Source organism: Poecilia latipinna, unplaced genomic scaffold (genome assembly GCF_001443285.1).
Source record: "Poecilia latipinna isolate Pla-1442-1.1 unplaced genomic scaffold, P_latipinna-1.0 Scaffold1296, whole genome shotgun sequence".
NCBI classification, from domain to species: Eukaryota; Metazoa; Chordata; class Actinopteri; order Cyprinodontiformes; family Poeciliidae; genus Poecilia; species Poecilia latipinna.
In genome coordinates this window covers 14,534-35,433 of record NW_015113912.1, presented here as the reverse complement: position 1 = coordinate 35,433, position 20,900 = coordinate 14,534, and the positions used below count along the sequence as shown (strand labels likewise).

The following is a 20,900-nucleotide window of genomic DNA, read 5'->3' as shown; positions in this document are numbered from 1 at the left end:
CCCCCCCGCACAAAAGGAGGAAAATGTAGAGGTTTTTACCCCCCCCCCCACATGGGGCCCCCGCGGGGGGGGGGGGGTTTGAGCGTCGGTACTTCACCCTGAAGTTCCTTCCCTCGAGGGGAGGGGAGGGGGGAAGGCGCCGATTTATGTTTTCGCATCCACCTGAATAATGTGCAGTTGAGCCACTGATCTGAAGCAAAAACCGAGGAGCAGAGTGACTGCAGCAGAGGAGATGCCCGCAAAACTCTCCCTCCTCTTCCAGATCACATGGTTTGGAAACTAGCCCACAGAATCTGAATATCCGTCTCGCATACCCATCAGTGTGGCCTATAGATTAACTTTGAGTATGTTACTATGGTAACAGCAGCCTAGTTTAAGGAGACTCTGAGCAGAGGCACGTGAGGCTTAAAATAAGCCGGGACACTGACTGAGCATTCATGTGCTTTTGATTTATGTGCTGAAAATGAGATGCACCCCCTGAGTGACAGCTCTCATGTCTATTTACACCACCACTCTTTCTTTATTTTGAATTTTTTTTCTATCTCTTTTTGCTCCATCACCCTTTTGACCTCTTCCTCGCTGTGTATTAAAACCAGCCGTGTCTTTTCTCCAGTGGCCTCGGAGTGCTTCGATGACGAGCCGTGCGGCGGGAGCAGCTTCATGTCTGAGGAGGACTCAGAGACCCGCTCCACCAGCAGCCTCGGGTCGACCCCCAGCAGCCCCCAGGAGCTCCTGTCACCCTGCCCCTTCGCTGGCTCCTCCTCCTCCTCCTCCGGAATGTCTTCATCCGACTGTCCGTCTCCCACTCCCTCCTCATCTTCATCCACGTCGTCCCCAGCTCTTGTTTCCCGGCCGTGCAGCCTCGACCTCCCCAGCACCGTCTCGCTGTCGGACTTTGGCCTCATCTCGCCCGTGCTGGGACCTCGCAGCGAGTGCAGCGGCGCTTCGTCACCCGAATGTGACCTGGAAAGAGGTGATGGTGGGGAAGATGCACCTGGATTTACCAGAGAATTTAGAGGGGGAAAAAAAAAAAAAAAACGTGTTTTGAGCGAGTGACTTCAGAAGAGATCAGTCACAATTTCAGCCCTGAAACTGTCAGGGCTGAAACGATTAATCATGATGAATCACGATGAATCGATTATTGGAATAAACATTTACTAATTTGGTAATCAAATGGTCATCAATAAGAGCATACAGGCTTTAAAACAGGCTGCTTGTGAAATCACAGTAATTAAATGAAAATTTGACAAAAAATTTTAGCATTCTGTATTTTAGATGAAAAACCTCCTTTGTCTGTATGTTTTTCACAGAACTTAGAAGTGTTATAGTTTTAGCCTCACATGGTTCAAATTCTGTACATTTCCTCCACTATGCACCTTTTGTTATCCAGTTATTAATTGGTTAATTGAAAAAATAGTTAACAGATCCGCCCTACATTGTAATGATGTTGAATGTAGCAGAAAGGCTTATGATCAAGCATATACTAAAGGAATCTATTTATTTATTATTATTTTAAATATTTTAATATAGTATAAAATAAGTTTAAGTGGTTAAATGAAAACTGCAAATTGCCATTTTTCGTCTGATTAATCATCAGAAAAATTGATAGAATAACCAATTATTAAAATAACCGTTAGCTGCAGCCCTACTTGTATTACAAGTCAAATTCTGTTTTAAAGAAACACAACTGATTGCTTCTGCTGCAAAGATTGTAATAATAAAAGTAGGCTTCAAGGAAGGGTGTGCATATTTTTAAAAAGAAAATTTCCACTTCAGGGATTATTTGCAATGCAAAATCATGCATTTTTGGATCCTGGATAAATCCTTGGATAAAAGTTTTTATAGAATAATGGTCATCAAAAATTGTACAGATTTAACAAGGCTCTGTGTGCACACTGTACACACAGAGAGGAAAATAAACAAAAGCAGAGCAAAAATAAATAAAAAAAGTAAAGTGAGATTGATGCAATTTCCGTATCTGTTTCAGTTCAGGTCCTCCATCTCCTGTTACCTGCTTGGCTCACACCTGCTCCCCTAAAGCGTAACATTTGTCAAAGTGACAGTTGGCCCCAGTGGCTCGTGTGCAGAGAAGAAACCCATCTGCAGATCCGTATCCAGAAAGAAAATTGTTTACAACCCTTCAGTTCAGCTGAATTAAGAGATTTGAGCTCTGGTTCCATCTGTCAACTTCTCACATGTTGTATTTAAAATCCAGAAACTATTTTCTTATTTCATTCTAGTTAGCATTCTCATATGAACCGGGGTTCATACGAACATCTTAAAGTATGAAAATCCTGAGTAAGAATACCACAGTTTCTTATAGGATTTAAAATAAAATCAGAATTTTACATCAAAATATGTAAAATCTATTGATTTTATTTAAAATGGAAATGTCAGCCCCTTTTTGCCCTACCTTTTGTCAGCAGTTAGTCAAGCTACCTCCTTAGCTAGCCTGCAGTCTGCTGCTTTACAGACATGTTGCTCATGTCATGCTAACTGCAGTTTGAAAACTGTTACCTTAAAAGTGATGGATGGTGCCACTTTTGTTTTCACACAGTAATTTGGCCTTTTTTCCATCTGGAAATGTTTCCGAACAGCCAGATTTGTTTTTCTTGTAGCCACACAAAAAGTTGTATGGAGCAACTGCAGAGACTTTTTCAGAATTCAAAAAAAGATGTAACATCAAGTTTGTTGATATAAGTAAACTTTTAGGATGCCTGATGGCAGGACTGTAAATTTCTATAACTGAAACGCCTCTACTAAACTTTTCTTTTGTCCATCATTAAACCTGACCTTCTTCCTATCTGCAGGTGACCGAGCTGAAGGTGCAGAGGGAGATCTGGACAACGCTCCGACTGGGAACGTCATCGCAACTTCCAACACCAAGAGGAGCTTCAGCCTCGAGGCTCGCTTCAGTTTCCTCAACCTGCGACGGCCGCGAGTCGGCAACACCAAAAACAAGGAGAGCTGTCCCCAGAAGACTGAACCGGGACAAACGGTTGTTCTCGTCAAATGAGTCTGAGGAGCAAATGGGAAATATTTCAGAGGGACTGCGGTTCTGCAGAGACTTGAATTCTGAACCAAAAACTCCTGGAACTCTTATGGGTTGTTAATAAGCTACTTTCCTACTCTGTAGTCAAACTCCACTCTCCATGGTTAAACAGAAAACTTTGAATGTTATATTTGGTGTAATTTAAGCATCTTTTACAACCTTCACACACCTAGGAATTCCCACATCAGATGAAACAAACTCTGGTAAATGATAAAAAGAATAAAAGCTACATTTTTCTCCAGTAAAATAATTATATTATATGACAAAGCAACAAACCAGCTGCCTGCAAATAACCTTTGGCCTGGGTTTGAATTATATATTACAGTTAAATGGCTCATAGAATACTGTAAGAGACTGCGCTCAGCTTAGTTCAACATCTAAAGGAAGTTGGGACACAGTGGAGGACAACTAACTAGCCTTTAGCCTTATACTCTATAATACTGATAAGACAATGTTGTGATGTATGATATGTGTTTAATATTTAGGATTTAAGTGTTAAAAATTGTTTATGGGACACAAACTGCAGTTCGGGAAAATTACAGCTCCAGCTTCTCATTTCTGTTTTACCCCACAGCGCGTTTTAGATTCCTCAGTGCACAACAAGAAACTGTTAAACATGTTGTGCAATTTAGCTTGAATAAAGAGAGAAGTTGACAAAAAAGCATTATTCCTCTAATCAATTTAATTTAAGGAACATCTCCCAAAGAGAGAACAGGATTTTTTGCTTTCAAATACTACATTTTTTTTTTTTTAGGGGAAAATTTCTTCGTGGCAAATCTGATTTTTATTCTGATCCCTATGTTGAGAACAGAGGGAGGGAGGTGAAGATGTCCCCAGAAGCCTACCTGCTTTCTGGAAGTTTCCTGAAGTGAAAACAAAACCATTATCTTGCAATCGCCACACATTGCCTCAAGCTGAGAGGAGAGATTCTGGACTTAATCTGAAGTAATTGAACGAGAGGACAAAATGTTTCTAGGAAAATTGTTTTCTCTTAGTTCACACTGAGGCACAAACAGTTTAGTTTGCTGTTTACAATTGAAGTGAATTACTTTGAGTAACTCAATTCAAAAAATGACTTTCATTTTAAAGATGATCAATATCTTTCATCAATTTATTTCTGCTAAAGCCTAAAGTTCAGCATCTTAGAAATGTAATGTCACAACCAGCCCTAACCACAGACAGTTGTCCTGGAGAAATTTGACACTTTTTCACAAGAAGCATCCAAGAAAATGATTAGAAAATTGAGTGGAAGGACAACAGAGTCCAACAGTGTGGCTCAGTTATGTGTGATGTGCAAATTTGAGCTTGCTCTTAAGTCGGCTTCATCTTCAGGATCTTTCTTGTGATTCTTTCCTCAGAACTTCTCTGGAGGGAGAACTTTCCAAGAAACCTTTTACTTTAAAGTCATTATGTTTAATTTAAACGTTAAAAGACGATCAGACTTCACTCGGCCAACACATGGTGCTGCTTTAGAGAACCTCCAACGTAATCTAGTTGAAACACTTTGAAGTTCAGCTGCCCAACACAAAGAGCTTCTTGTCCTGTAACTCTGTGCTTTAAATGGGTGAACATCTTGAGCGTTTTATAAACTCACAAACAGGATGGATGCGCCCGACGTAGATGTAGCCTTGTATAAATGCAGGGTAGTTTTTGCTAGAATAGCAGAGATCTTCGTTCAAGATTTTTTTTCAGGGTTACTTTGTTTTTTTTATAATCTGGATGTAAAACTATATCAGAATCTTTTGCATTTTGTAATCGACACAAGCACTGCAGAAAATTGTGAAAGGATGTAGCTGTACATTCAGCCTTTACCATTAATGTAACAGAGACTCAGTTTTACAAACCTTTGAAAGAAATCCAATTGAAATGTGAACCAAAACTGTCAAACATCTAGTTTTATTCTATCTGCCTCAATAAACATAACACTTTTATTCAATTTTGTTCTCACGTCATCAGATCAAAATCTTGTTACTTCTTAGAAATATCTCCAAGTACAACCAGCTTACATAAATGACCCCTTGCTTCCTTTGACCTTCAGGCATTTTGTTTTTCCACTCGTTTCTCTTGTTGACTTTAAAGGCCAACAAAATTGAATTAATCCTGTCTTTGCACTGAGCCCAGCAGCTGTAACTTGATTTCACTTAAAAAGAAATACATCGCTATAAATGTTGAGTTTAAAGAATGAAAACAATGTCCAGACTGCTTCTGCCAACATTAGGCTCAATAATGTCCAGACATAAACACACATCTAAATCTCACCAAAAGCCTCCAGATGATGTTGCAGCTGCGAAGGGTGTGTCAACAGAATATGAAACCCTGTGGTTAAGAATGAGGCATTCCTCTGGTTACTCAGTGAGCAAATACCTTTCAGCAATATAATGTAGATCAGCTGAATTGGCCATTGAACTTTGACCTTCCGCACCGCCTCCTACATGTCATTAACAGACTTAACACAAACTGCCACAATAAATAGCAGATTTTAGCTAGCTTTTGGTTCTGCAAGCAAATTCAGTTAAATTGTGTGGAGAAAATTTATGACATTTCTATCAAAAAACAAAATGAACTGTAGCCGAAATATTGTCAACCAGGGCAGTAAACATACCAGGAAAGAAAAAAAAAAATCATGGACTTACCTAACAGTGTTAACGTCAGCAAATCTGAAATAAACTAAACTCTAAACTTGCTAAACTTCTCGGCTCCAATCAGTGGATGTCAATAACTATTTTATTGATGCATAACTTTTATATCAATTAAAGAAAATGAGTAAAGCAGGTGCAGCTAATCAGTTTTGCTTGATTGACTTAACATTGGTAAGTGTAAGCACCTCCATGAAATCAAGGTTTGCATTAACTGAGTATCAAAGATTAGAGACAAAAGAATCTTGAAGAAGTCACTGGTAGTGTTGATAATCTGGGAAAACAGGTACATTTTAGACAAATTTTTATGGTTATATTTTTGAACTAATATGCATTATGAAGTGAAATATGAGATAATTTGTCCAAAACAAAATGCACACTGGTATGACTGTATTGTTTACCAGCCTGACAAGTCAGTCGCAGATGAAAAAAACTTGTATCTTTCTCCTGTGTGTAAACCCTTACTTAAGTCCTAATGGGTTCCCAAGAGGGACCGACACTGTACTCTTCAGTGGGGTTGTTGTTACTGTGTGAAAGTGACTAAAGAACTTCTTAATTTCAATGGGACTTTCCTGGTTAAATAAAAATGAAAAAAAAAAAAATAATGGAATATGCTGGATTTAGAAATGTTAGCAGAATTTTTGAAGTCTTGGAGTTCAGGTAAGGTTATTACACAGTGTTGAAATAATGCTAGCTATGCTAATTGCTAATACAAGATGCTAAAAGCATGTTAAGTATTTTACAAAACATTTTGTCTGTTTTAAAATGGTAGCGTCCCACATTTTTTACACTTAATTAATGACCACTAAAGGCAGAAAAGCTAAAGAAAATTGATATTTTCTTATTGTAGTTCCAAAAGTGAACTCAGTAATGGTTAAAATTGGTGGAACAAAGCTTTACAAAACACACATCTGAAAGCATCCATTATGTTTCTGTTTTTGAAACTTGGACAAAATTAGGAGATGCAACAGTAGACAGAGTCCATAGATCACAGGAAATCAAGGACAGGATGACTAAAATGACCTCAAACTTTGTAAATGTGTTGGGATCTTAATGAGCTGCAGATAAGGAGTATCCAACAAAGCTTACTGATCTAAAACAATAAGCATTTAATTAACCCAATTTTAAGCCCTGATAAAGATTAGATACATTTATCTTGTCCTGATATGAAAAACCTTTTGACAGAAATATGTTCACTAACTTTTTATGGGGCTGCACAGTGGTGCAGTGGTGCAGTAAGTATCACTGTTCCCTTGCAGCAAGAAAATCCTGGGTTCGATTCCCGGCCTGGGTTTTTTCTTCATTCTTCATGGAGTTTGCATGTTCTCCCTGTATTTGCATGGGTTCTTTCCAGGTACTCCGGCTTCCTCCCACAGTCCAAAAACATGCCTGGCAGGTTAATTGGTCTCTCCAAATTCTCCATAGGTGTGGGTGTCTTGTCTGTCTCTGTGTTGCCCTGCAACAGACTGGCGACCTGTTCAGGGTGTACCCTGAACATAGGCAGAAGCACCCCTACAGACCCTACTAGGGACAAGAGTGTAAAGAAAATGGATGGATGAACTATTTATAAAGAAAGTAGGTAAATGCATGCTGTATTGAGTAACTTGGAGACAGAAACTGATATAGTCATGTCCCTGTATTTAAACTTTGAGTACATCACATCAGTCTACTCAACATTTAGTGCAAGTTCTGCAAACATTACATCAACATTCATACAACAGGCTGGTACAAGATTGTCCTGCTGCATTTGTAGACAACTTTGCTGGAAAACAAATCAAAGAAATAAAATAGAATGACAGAAAAAAATGGCTTTTATGACAATAAATTATGTATCAACCGGTACACAGAAGTTCTGAATAATGGACAATACAAAGAAACACATAAAAAGGATAATTTTACCCTTTAACAGCCCAGCCAACAGTTCATTTACAGCCAGTCATACTACTGAACATGGTGGCACATGGTGAGTCAAAAATATGGGTTTAAACCTTTAAATCAACTTGAGTGTAAAGTAGCAGAGCATTGTGGTCAACAAAAGTCAGTTTTATGCTGTATGATCAATATTATAGTCAACATTTGGCACACAGCATTCTGGGAAATCTAATGAGACAGAATGGAAAGGTCATGATAACTGAAAGCACAAAATATGTGAGAATCATCTGTGCAGCTCTAAAACTAATGATGAGTCATGTAACATGACTAAACATTTTCAAAGAATGACTAAACATTTTTTTGAGTAAACAATGATCCCTAGTGTCATGATATTCAGCTTTTTAAATTGAAAATAAAATTAAACCCATTTCATCCACTTAGAAGTATTTCTGGAGTTTAGCAGTAACACCGTATGCCGTGCTGTGATGGAGCTACTGACTCCACAACATTTTAGCTAATTTAATTCACTGAAATTTAATTCCACTGCTGTAGTTTGATGATAAACATGAAAAAAGTGCAGCACAGTAAAGATAAACAGAGCATGGATACTTGGCAATAAAGACTCAGGTAGAACACATACAGTACAGTGACACCTGCCAGAAGCAGGTGCTGCAGTGAGACTCACTCAGCATCACACTGAGACAAACAGCAGACAACATTCAGATGCCGTCATGATGGATTCCCTGTGCTGCTCCTGAGTTTAAAAACCACAACAAGGTTCTGAAGAAGAACATTTCCTGCCAGATGACATTGTTAGCAGCCAATTGGTGGAAAAGCTTTACAAGATGTTACCATCTCAGCAAGTTTTTCTCCATCATATTAAGTAACGGTTGACTGATTTGATAACTAACTCAAGGAAACATTTTTTGCTTTGTTTTTTTTTTTTCTTGTAGAAGCAGAAGTAAAACGACCTCATGAGCTTTAGGAACTTTAGAACCAAACTGTGATGTTGGGCCACATTCAGTAACTTGGCAACCATTTTACACATCTACTTAAAGCACACATACATGTGTGAAATCCTTCATCTTTTATTGTTGTAGATTGAGCTCACATTGAAAAATTTCCCCACATTAAATAAATGTAACTGGAACACTTTCATTCATGATTTTAATCGACCACTTCCTGTTTCCTTGGGTCTAAAATATGGCATGAGACCCATTTTTCTTAGCCACTCTTAAAAAAAACAGGAAAGACAGGAAAAAACATAAAAGTAAGGCAGATGTGTGCTGATGTTTTTAAGTCTACAAATGGCAACAAGAACACAGGGAAGGGAGGTCAATTATTGTTAAAGACCTGTATTTAATTTTCCAGTGTGTGATTATGCTATTGAAATAAATAATAAATTTATCTTAAAGCTGCAGTATTAAATTTTGTGAACAATGTTTTCTTTTACATATTTGTTTGTAACATGAGAGATCATTTGTAAAAGCTCATCCCAATGCTTCTACTGCCATCTGCAAAAATAAACCGCCCCCGGTCAGAAACAACCAATCAGAGCCAGGAAGAAGGTCCTGATGCAGTCAATCATCCTTATGTAAGCGCTGCTCAGTGTACTAAAGGTGGAGAAGCAACTTAATGTTACAGAAAATCTGTATCCTCCTTCACCAGTACCATGCTAACTAGCTCTTTGTGGTGAGCTAGAGGGAGAGAGTGAGCAGCGTGTACACGAGAGTGATTAACAGCACTAAGACAAACCCCACAGCTCTGATTGTTTTTTTCTGAATTAGAGTGGTGTAATTCAGCAGATGATAAGAAGAGGATCAAAATTCACCCAGAATTATGTCAAGATTATATCTTCTCTACTTAAATATAGTTGTTTTCTCTGAAACTTATTCAAATATTAGTGGAGATGTACTAATAAAATTCATCTCTAATTTCAGTGGATTAGTGAAAAAGAAAAAATAAATTGTGGACCTGATTTACATAAAAAAATTAAATAAATAAAAGTCACCGTAAAGTATGTTGTGCAATTATTCCACACTGGAAAAAAAAGTTCAAATATCTCATGAAAAGACCAAAACTGTTCTGACATCCATGCCAATGACGAGTGAACATAAAATGACCAGGGTAGCAACTACCTTGCCTTTGTGTTTTTATGCCAATGTCTTGTGTCCCGTTATCAAATTATTAATAATAGTTGTTTTTCATAGAACTATACATTATTCATGGTTCATTTAACAGAGACCTTCATACCCACCATCTGTCCATTTAAACTTGGAGAACCTGCACTGGGTGAAGGCAGGGGAAGTAAAGCAGCAGTCACTTTCTGAACTCCTGGAGCTGCAGGAAGCGCTCATTATTTCATTGATTTTTAAACTGCAGTTCTCTGAAGACCCCATAATGCCTTCCTCTCTTCGTTACCTTCCTGCTCTTCTCCGTTCGGTTTTTTGTCCTGCGTTCCGTCTTCACTGGAGCTGTGAGACTTTGAGGGGGGAAGTGCTGGCAAAGTCCAAGAAGAAAGGTCCTTCCTGTTTAGGCAAGAAGGTGGTGGGGGTGACGTTGTAGATGCCTGCTGGGACGTGGTCCAACTCCATGTAGCAGAAACCGCATCTTTAAAAGCACAAAAAGAACATTTTACTAAACAAAGAGTTAGATTTTAGGTGATACACATGAACTGAAGCTGCTGTCTGAAGTTTTCTATAATTTCCTAGATGTAAAATATTAGAGCCATTATTTAAGCTCATCATGCCTGTTTGTAGTTAATGTCTTGTGGAAAAGGTCATAAAGTCGTTATCTTCTCCACTTGATCATAAATTTTGCTAATTCATCTCCAGAGCTCTCAAAAATATATTTTTCCTTCTAGTTCATTTTCATAAAAGTAATAATTCTGGATTATCAGATGAAAACATTTTTACAGAACTCAAAGGTCAGGTATCATTTTAAAGTCTGCAACATTTGAACATTTTTACTTGCTTACACATACAACCACAAACAGCAAGTATTTGACAGTTGGGAAGTGAAAGGAAACTAGTGGCTAAGCCTGGCTCCAGATGCCACCCATTTAAATAACCATATCAGGCCAAATGTATCCATTTTGATACACAGGTTTCTGACTTCTCCCTTTTTAATAAAATTGTTACTTTACACAAAAAACATGTTGCCATCAATCCTACATTTGCCTTCTGCCCTCTGATACAGGATCTGGGTCCGAGATGGCAACACCACAAAGTCATTATTTTTAAATAGTTTAGGACATAAAATTAAAAAAAATAATATTAAGTTTAAAAATTAGAATTTCATCATATCATATAAAAATAACCAAAGTAAATAAAAAAAAAATCTATTCAATGTTTAACTAACCGCGGTGAGAATCAATCACAGAACGGCCTGCTTTGACCTCTTAGATAGCTATAAAACCATCGCCGTGAAGATGTACAACTTGTCCTGCTTGATCCTGGGTCAGGAACTGGATAAGCTAGTGCGAGATAGATTGTGTTGTTAGTTAGTGATAATCTTGGCGCTGTGACTGTGTGATGAAGTGTCTTTTCCCCTCCCTTTAGAGTTACAGCGCTCTCTGTGATTAGGGATCCTAAAGACAATAAAAAGAGAGGAGCAGGCAAATGTGCTTCAGAGCAGCAGGAGATTTGTAACTGAAAGCACATCTCTGTCTGTTCTCCTCGCGAGTATTAAGAATCTAACTTTCTCTTGTCTTTCCTGTATTATGTGCTGTGTTTAATAGGTGTCAACTCTGACATAATCTCAGGTTTCAGGTAGATTTTTATAAATTAGTACTTTATCAAATCTAATTTTTGTACAAAAATTTATAAATCCAGCTGATATTAAAAAGACATGTTTTCATGGTAAAAGCAGATCCATTTTTGAAAATATAACATTTTCTGACATATCTTGCATGAGGCTTTAAAGGGTTAAGTAGAACCCACTGGTGTGTAGTTGAATTAAAATTAAATATGAATGTTGTTAGAGAACATTAGAGAACAAACCTGTAATCTCCACTGTTGTTCTTCTGGAAGGAAGCCGCTCCTGCATCACCCACCGTTGACACGGTTACCATCTCAAACCCGACACTGTACTGCCTGCAGGCAGAGTGCAAAACACAGGGAGAGGAAGAGATCACTAACTTCATCACATAATGGAAACACATATGGGGCAAAAAACAAAAACAAAACAAAAGGTAACTATTCATTTTCAATGTTTTTTTTTTGTTCCGAGAAACAATAATTGATACACTAAGGAAAATAATTCAACTGAAATTAAGTTTGGGACAAAGTCAAAAGACAGTTTTTATGCAAAAAGAGAGTTTATCAGCTCCACCTGAAGAGACAATAAGGTTAATGGTTATTTAGACAATATTTTAGCTGATAAAAACATAACTTTGTGTCTCTTCTAAACCACAAACTACTAACTGTCCCACTGCAACTCCATATCTAGTGGTCATGATAACTTTCTGATACATTATTTATCCCTGTTTGCTTCTCAGAACTACAAAATCTGTATCGCAATCCTTAAGATGATACAAAAAACACTTTGAAACCCAGAATAAGAGGTTAGAAAAAGAACTAAACTTTCTGTCTGTAGCAGCATGGGTCAAATCTTGTCAAGCAAAGGATTACATTCAGTTGTGCGAAACAGAAAGCACTTAAACCAATCCAGGAGGATTCAAAACACCCAAAACATTTCCTATATTATTTGTATTGCCATTATTTATTACAGAAAGATACGTGTTGTAAGAAAAACTCCACTACTTCCTTATGATTAGAATTCAATCAAAAATCTAGTAAATAACAGATCATATTTGTGTCCTGAATATAAAACTGAAGACATGGTGGTCTTTGTTTTTGCCATGAATAATTGATGCTAATGCCATTGTGGCCACAATACAGAAACATAAAAGGTCAAAGGGAAGTCCTGTTGTAATAGATTTTTTGGTGCGAGTCTGACCTGGAACCACGCAGCTCCACCAGCAGGGGGCCGGACCGCTCCAGGTTTATTTGGTAGATGGGGTTGTTTTTGTATGAGTCCTTGTAGTTCCCACAACCGCCGGCGCTGACTCCTTTCCACTGGCCATTGATCTGAGGACAGAGTTACAAATATAATCTGCTTTGATCAGAATGTTGACTTGGCATTGGCAAAATGTTCAATTTGCAAACAACAGACTGTACAACAAATCACAAACTGCATAAGTACCATACCCTTTTAGTGTGGGTGAAGGGATTTGGGATTTTGGCGAAGGTGAATTTGCATCCAGTGTACACCTGGGTAAAGACAGAAAATCAATTATTGCAGTAAAAAGAACAAACTATTAATATCACATGCTTCATATTATTATGCCAAAAATAATCTTTGCATTCTTAAAGCTCCTGAGGTTCTAAGTTTATTCATAGTTTATTCATGAACATGTTTTCTAAAAAATGTTAGCTCCCTGCTTTGATCTCTGCTGAAAACTCTTAGCAAGAAGGAGTTCAATCAGTTTTCCTCTCAAAAAACGATCAAAGCTGAAGGGAGATTGGAATTTCTCTTCCTTGGATGATTTTAAGGTAAAGTCTAAAGTGATTAGAGCAAATGCTACAGTGTTAAACATAAAGAGAAACGTGCAATCATTAAGAGTGAACACATCTTATAGCCAACTCATCATCTCCTCCCATGAGCATTTTGCAGTGAGGGAGGAAAGTCTATTAATTATAAAGTACTGAACAGATCTATCTGGGTCACACATGCACACCCAGCAGAACACTTAAAAGACCTCGACTCGCTCATCCGGCCTCAGGCTTTTTTCACAGGCACGAGTTCGGCTGAATAATAGAAAAGGGGGATTTTAAATCACAGTGAGAAGATGGAAGTGTGAAAAAGTCACTGCTACTAAATGTCTATGAAAAAAAGAACAATTATCCTCAATGCAGAATGAATGCATTTAGATTTTTGTAAGTTGCTTTCCCTACTATAGTAAGACTTTTGTCATACAGCGCTTTGTGATTTTATTTGTTTAAACCACTGAACCAACTTTAAATTCAATCATATTCACCCAAATAACTTGCCAAATAAAAAGTATGTTCTAAAACCATCCAGGATTGCTAATTTTTACTTTTTAAATATGTGTGTACAGAAAGACAGCAAGCCTTTAAGTAGCAGCTCAGACAGAGTTCTCACCCGCAGAGTGTAGTTGATGGTGTTCTGCTTCTCATACTGAGAAACCACGAGTGTGAAGGTGTGTGTTCCTGCAGAGGTCAGCCGTATCTTGGTCAGATAGTGAGGACTGTTGATGCGGATCCCATCGATGTAAGGAGGAGGGTCGGCTGAAGAAAGTGATCAATGCGGAAAAACTCAACACCACTGTTTGAATTATTTTGCTTAAATGTCAATGAAATTGGATTTTTGTTAATCAATTGTGTTATTTCTAGAGTGAAATACTCATTTAGAAAGATATGTTTGGCCTTTACAGTTAAATGCATTTGTTAAGAAAAATTTTCTCCAACAGACTTCTAAAGATGTCTGACTTTGCGGTTTGACTTTAGGTCAAAGGTGAGACAGATCTGCACATTATCACACCTCAGCGATGCAGGAACGGAAACCTCACCTGGGTAGTAAACCTTCTTGCCTTCTGTCTTGTAAACAACCAGTGTGATAAACTCCCTGTTTTGAGCAAAATCGTCCTGTAGAAACAAACAAACTCAATTAATCAGCAAATTAGGTTCAAATAAAAAACAAATATGACATAATGATGTTTAATCAGATATTGACCTTGTCTGTGATGTGTCTGGTGAGCAGCACCCACACAGCGGCTCCCCCTGCTGGACACTGGACCTCCAGCTTGTACTGAGGATTATTTGCGAGGCTGTAGACGTCCTTCACAGGTCCCTGCTTTCCATCCCAGCTACTGCAGGCGGTTAAAAAAAGAGATTTCTTCAGTCAAAAGAACAGACTGCAAATTTAAACATATGTTAGTCGAGGAACAAAAGATCCTACAACCCAATGAAACAAACTTATTGTCTGTTTGAACCTTTATTCTGATATAAAAAATAACGCACAATCCTAATTTAATGAAAATATGAAAAAGCAACCTGAATAAGTAAAAAAAATGCAAAAAAGCAATAAATACACTGTTATTTCTGAAGATTTTCTTTCAATAACATCAAATGCTAGATTATTGAGTTTTTAGTTTTCAATAAATATATGGAGAAGACGGATAAAAAGTCCTAGTTTAACATGTTCTTGTAACACATAAGCATTATTTGTACAGTAAACAAAGAAATACCTGTGAATACAGGAGGAGTCCTTAAACAGTGCGGGGTTCCAGCTTAGATAAATGACATCATAGTACTGACAAAGATCCTCCCATGAAATCCAGAAAACCCCTAAAAAAAACCCCAGAAAATTATTAAACAAATATTTACAGTTGTTTGTAACTTGAGAGACATCCAGTTCTTAACCTATAGAGCTGAGTGATGTCAGCCCAATTTTAACAACAAAACTGTTTTGGAAGGTTTAGGAGGGATTTATGGGGAGCTCAAACTATTTGTCTAGATTACATTTATGAGGTCAGGCATTGCTGTTGATGTGAGAGCTAAGCTTACATTCGTTGCTCTACTTCATCTCAAAAGGTGCAAAAGGTAAATGCAATGTTTCTGTGCTTATACGTCAAGTGGATTTATCATCTCTAAAGTAATGCATCTTCTAACACATCTTTAAAGCACACAGTCCACTATTTTGTGTTCTTCATGTGTTTAATATGTTAATTTTTCTTTCTTTGATGTCTTTAAGAAGGGAAATTGATTTTAGCCTAAAGCCTGGTGAGAAGGTGCTTTTATGTGTGCAGTAGCATGAGCATACCGTTATCAAACTTCTGTGCTGTCTTGGGGTCAAAGTTGAGGTATTTAAGGAGCTCTGGAGTCCAGTTTTTCTCATCTCGCTCGCTGTAGCGCCCCTTCCACCGCAGATGACTCCACGGATTTTTCAGCTGCAGGAAACGCATTCCCTGCAAACGCAACAGACACAACCAAGTAAAGTTAATCCTCTTGGGTACCAAATTAATTTGTAGCAACTGTGATGTGAAATAAAATGTTCATAAATGTCCTAAAACTCAAAGTTCTCCATGGGAAAGTAATAAATACTAACCTTGTATTCCCTGATATCAAGAACTGCATAGGCATGTGTTGGCACTAAGCCCCATCTCTCCCCTTCCTCCTCAGTCATCACTCCCGTTGCTGTGGTGATGAGAACATCACCCCTATGAAATCTGGATGCAGAGAGAGTCAAGCAAAGTTAGAGGGAGGTTAGATTAGAAAAGAAGAGTTGTTGCAGAAGTAACAGTGTGAGTTGGTGTGTTGTCACCTTTGGAAGAGCATGCGGAAGGTGTCTTCCTTGTTGAATGACTGATTGTCAGAGTGCATAGCAATGCGCTCAGGGATCCAGCCGGTGAGTGCATGCAGATCAATATTCTAGAAAAACAAAAAAATTAAATTTTAATCTTTAAAAACATCCAATTTTGGTTCAAATCTGAACATATGTGCACAAATTGTAGATACATGTAAGACAAGATCCAAATAGTACACATGAAACCACTATTTCCACTTTAACACTTTACTGAGAACTGTAAGCAGCTCCTATGAGCTATTTGTGAGTTTTTTTTATCCCTTTAAGTAAATTAATCTGAGGAGTTTAACAACAGCAGGTACAATACCAAACTGAAAAACAGCTTGATGCTCTAGTCCTCACCGAGTTGGAGCCGGGGAAATCATAGCCACCCATCACCTTCATGTAGGCCTTCTCTATCAGGGAAACCCATAACTCATTCCGGTTACTGGAGTAGGAGCAGAGCAGCTCTCCGTTACGATCCACCGGCAGGTAGTCATCAATAATCACCTGAACCAAAGATCACAATCAGCGGACAAAAAAAAAAAAAAAAAAAAAAAAAAAAAAAGGAAAAATTCTAGGCATTTTATCTTTATATCAGCGAATGCTGTGTCAGTTGAGGCCATTTACAGAAAAAGAAAACAATTTCAGTTTCTGTTTTAACACTGACTAAAGCCTCTTCTTAAGCCTGGATTTGGACTATTTTCATGGCTCCTCAAACAATCTCTGTATACAGTAGGTGAAAATTTGCAGTACAAACATCACTTTTCTTGCTTTATAGTGTTGTTAGTGGATAGTGGATGGTTGAAGTCAAACCTTTCTGGGCACTCCATTGATGTGCAGTTTGACCATGTACTTTCCACAGGGATTATACTCTGGCTCCCCTCGCCTGTTCTGAGGGTAGATTATGCTGCAGCGGAAAATAAAACTGATGGTTTCTGATTTCATATTCTACATAAAATATCAGCAGCTACAAAAAAGAAATAAATAAATGAATAAATAAATTGTACCTGGTGATGAGTTTCTTGTTGTAACGCCTCTCATAAGCTGCACTGATGGCCAGTGAAGCCACAAATGAACAGTCAGAGACCACGGTCTACATAAACGGGGAATTAAAGACACAAAAAACAGTCATTTAAATGAATGTTGCTATAAAATCTACATTTTTATAAGACACTTTGTCAGTTTTGCATCAGTTCTCAGGGTAACTGTACATTATTTCAGTTCAGCATATTAACATGTTTCTGTTCTGCTATAAAGTTGTAAACTTGGTGATATTGCACCACCTACTGGGTGAATTTGGAATTTGCATATAAATATACATTTAATGATGCTGTAATAATGGATTACAACAAGATGAAGTGACTACACTTCTAGTCTAAGAATGTATTGTTAGGAAAAAAAAAACACATCAGTAAAAGTCTGACCTGTTTGATGCTGAAGCTGGACACAGACATGATCATGGTGGGATTATTGCAGATCTCGTCTGGTCGAACCCAGCGGGAGAAAATGGCTTTCTGTTTGGGTGACAGGGCGAGTTTCCCGGTTTTGTCCCTGTGGAAAACATTCATTTGAATTGAAGCAGTCAGATGCAAAAAGCTTTGTTCAACAATCCGATTTAAATCCAGATTTCTCTCCAGTTAAACTAGACCAAAACTTTTGAATCTACATATTTGGCAACCAGGTGTCCTGTTTAGTGTTTACAAATTATTTTTGTACTTTGTGGAAAAACCAGTTGAGTCAGAGGTCTGGCCTTTCATGCTCATCACACGAATAAACAAATTTAGTTTACCAATATATATTTTTAGACCATGAACCTAATGACAAAACCTCTATGAAAGCTGATATTAAATTTAAACAGGTGAAAAAAATTATTAGGTCTCACGAGAAGGGCACAGGGAAGGCAAATCGTTCCTTTAAGTCCACACTCATGAAGGGCACATAGGCGATGCCGTTGATTGTAGACGTACTCCTGCAAAAGAAACCAGAAAACTGATTGCAGAATCTTTCATACCCAAACAGAGGATTCAGATCGTTACTAATCAGAGTTTTAAAGTTCAGACAGGACTCAATAAAAATGTCATAACACATAATACATAGTTACTTTAACTCTTTATACTTGGATACTTTTCTAATACGTTCCATTAACCGTCTCACCTGAGGACCTCGATCTCCTCCGATGTGTACCGCTGACCCTGGGGTTCACTTGACTGGACCGCTCTGATTGGTTGAGGCTGTTGTCGGTCATGGAGGGAGAAGTCTGGCCCAAGGGGGAAAAACTGACGCACCTGTCCACCAGAACCAGCGCCGCTGCTGGGCTTCGTTCTGTCCTGAGACTGTGCCGAGTTTGATTTGGACTGCGACTCTTTAAGACCTTCCGCTCTGCAAAAACAGGCATGCTCACTGTCGGTCAAAGCAACCCTTGCTGTTTTTGTTTCTTGTTAATAACTAATTTGACTTATTTAATCCTTATTCTTAGCTAAATTTATTTTCTGCTACAATTCGTATACAAAAAGGTTAAGGGTGATTGACAATGATCTTAGCACAAAAAAGGCAAAAAAATTATGTTATTCTTTATCTTACTTTTTGTTAAATTTTTGAAACAGTTCTGACTAATTTAAAGCAACAGCTCTGGATGGTCCAAAACAAAAGCTTAAAACTGTTTTATGCAAACATTTTAGTTTAGGAAATATCAGCACCAGAACTGACCTGTCCAAAGCTTGACGAGCCAGCTGCTTCAGCTTCGTCTGAAGACTTTGGTCTGATGACTCGTTTGACTAATGGAAGAAAAAGCAGAACAAAGGTATATATAAGGTAAGATAAGTTTACCACCTTTGCAGAATGTGGTAAACTTCTGCAAAGGAGGACAAACATTTATAAACAAGAAGAAATACCGTTTTGATGCACAGCTCCACAGCCTGAGTGTACAGCTCTATAGCTTCATCATCATTCCCCTTTTCATCTTCCTCAAAAGCTTGGGTAACCAGGAAGTGGGCACGCTCCAGATCCACCTGATGGCGGGATTTCAGCGGGTCGCTCTTCTGGGACTGGACTGGGGTCAAAGTTGAACATAAGTAAGGTTTGTTAAGCTAGACTGGTTGGACTTAAAGGTAACGTCTTGGGCTTACTGTGCTTTTTTATCATTTGAAGAGTTTTATAAAGGTGTAGTTTTGGCCAACATGTAAATCTTTAACTGGGGTGGAAAACTAACGCTGCACATTTCAATCAACACACTTTGCTCACAATGGATTATTTTTCGTCAACAGGAATGAGGAAGACGGTGAGAATTAATTGGAAGAAAACCTGCTACAGGCAGCAAAATATCTGAGACTGGGGCAGATTTTCCAGATGGATGATAAACCTACTGCATTATGCAGGGGCTACAGAAGAAGAGTCCGGATTAAAATAGCTATGTTTGATTTGACAAGTCAAAAGACTAAATTCAATTGAGAATCTGTGGCCAGAACATTGATGTTCCTCTGCATCCAAACTGACTTTGAGTGGCTTTTCAAATTATTTGTAAAGAATTTAATTTTTTTTTCTTCTTCTTCCAATTCACAAACTATATTTACTGTTTTGTGTTGGTCTATCACATAAAATACACTGAGGTTTGCAGTTGTAATGTATGAAAATATGAATATGAATACAAAGGTCTTTATACGGACACCATACCAACCAGTGGTTTGGTGAACAAGGAGAAATAACAGAAAAGCATCATGTTTGACACTTGTCAAGTGAATTTACCTGCATTGTGGAGAGCTTGAACACGGTCCAAGTATTCACTCACTTTGTCCTGGAGCCCCTCCAGTTTGGACCCTGCCATGCCTGCATATATCAGAGCTTGGGCTGCCTCCTTTAACACACGAATCCCAATAAAAATAAAAAAATAAAATAAAAAAATAGCAATAAAACACAATCAATGAGTACTGTCAGGACTATTCATATGATGTTATCAAAACATAAAAAAATAATTATGCTCTGAAACTATACAGATTCATAAATGTTATTAAGAATCCAGTGAATAAGTGAAAGTGGACTTAACTACAGGAAGCATACAGCTACATGCTAACCATGACAAGTAACAGCTGTTTACCTACCTTATAATAAAACACAGCCTCATTATATTTGGCATTCTGGTCATAGGTTACAGCAGTTTTCGCGAATTTGAAAGCGTCGACTTCCAGCGCCGTACAATCCATGCTGAACCCAACTTTAATGACAGAGTAACGAGCTCTCTGCTAGCCAGTGAACAGGACTGCTAACCACTGTTTTAAGTAAATGTTTACCTTCATTCACCGCACAGTTACCTTGATCAACTTCGACTGCCCATTTTAAAGGTTATGCTGCGTGTTCTTTCCAGTAAAACACAACTAAGTACACTGGGGAAAAGTTCTGCTTCTCCTTATGATAAATGACTACAAAACCAGCCGACATCAAAACAACCGAGGAGTTTCCGGGAAAAAACAATTTGCGCAGCCGCAATAAAAGTCTCCAACTTGGTTGTCTTATGCTGCGTTTAAGTAAAGTAGGAAAAATAATATTTGAACGTTGTTATAAAACTAATTTTAACGTTTTTCTTATTAGTAGTAGTAAAATGCGAAGTTTTTATTATTAAAACGACGATTTAGTGACTGAAAAGAGTCAAATATTTAAAAAAACATGAACAAAGAAACCTTCGTTGAAAAAATTATATCGAGCCTGAGCTTGAGCAGGCTTTAGCTTTAGCTTGGGGAAATTGCGTTCAGGAACACCACGAAAAAAACATTTGAACCTTTTAAAACTTCGCATAGCAAATCTTCATCTGAAAATTTTGAGATATATATATATATATATATATATATATATATATATATATATATATATATATATATATATATATATATATATATATATATATATATATATTTTTTTTTTTTTTTTTTTTATATATTATATTTTTTATATTGTTTAAAGGGGTGTATGAAAAATTTTTT

At 37.7% G+C, this 20,900-nt stretch overlaps 2 protein-coding genes across 2 annotated transcripts in view; one reads left to right on the top strand and one right to left on the bottom strand.

Annotated features, from left to right (window-relative positions):
* sh3bp5b (SH3-domain binding protein 5b (BTK-associated)) overlaps positions 1–4,116 on the top strand; it is a 29,521-nt gene extending 25,405 nt beyond the window's left edge. Inside the window, exons 8-9 of the mRNA XM_015055123.1 lie at positions 614–973; positions 2,811–4,116. Of these exons, the coding sequence (XP_014910609.1) occupies positions 614–973; positions 2,811–3,016 (566 nt within the window). The 3' untranslated portion in view covers positions 3,017–4,116. The remainder of the gene's footprint in view (positions 1–613; positions 974–2,810) is intronic.
* A 3,190-nt stretch (positions 4,117–7,306) lies between these two features.
* capn7 (calpain 7) lies at positions 7,307–20,394 on the bottom strand. The gene is made up of 21 exons (XM_015055125.1): positions 20,025–20,394; positions 19,672–19,780; positions 18,822–18,979; positions 18,637–18,704; positions 18,085–18,309; positions 17,813–17,899; positions 17,355–17,481; positions 16,938–17,023; positions 16,744–16,837; positions 16,291–16,437; positions 15,907–16,013; positions 15,691–15,811; positions 15,406–15,550; positions 14,831–14,930; positions 14,317–14,452; positions 14,153–14,228; positions 13,726–13,871; positions 12,771–12,833; positions 12,520–12,650; positions 11,562–11,654; positions 7,307–10,170 (listed from the first exon to the last, which is right to left on the bottom strand). The coding sequence occupies exons 1-21, from the start codon at positions 20,124–20,126 to the stop codon at positions 10,026–10,028; spliced, it is 2,466 nt and encodes an 821-aa protein (XP_014910611.1). The 5' UTR covers positions 20,127–20,394; the 3' UTR covers positions 7,307–10,025.
* Between the last annotated feature and the right edge of the window lie 506 nt (positions 20,395–20,900).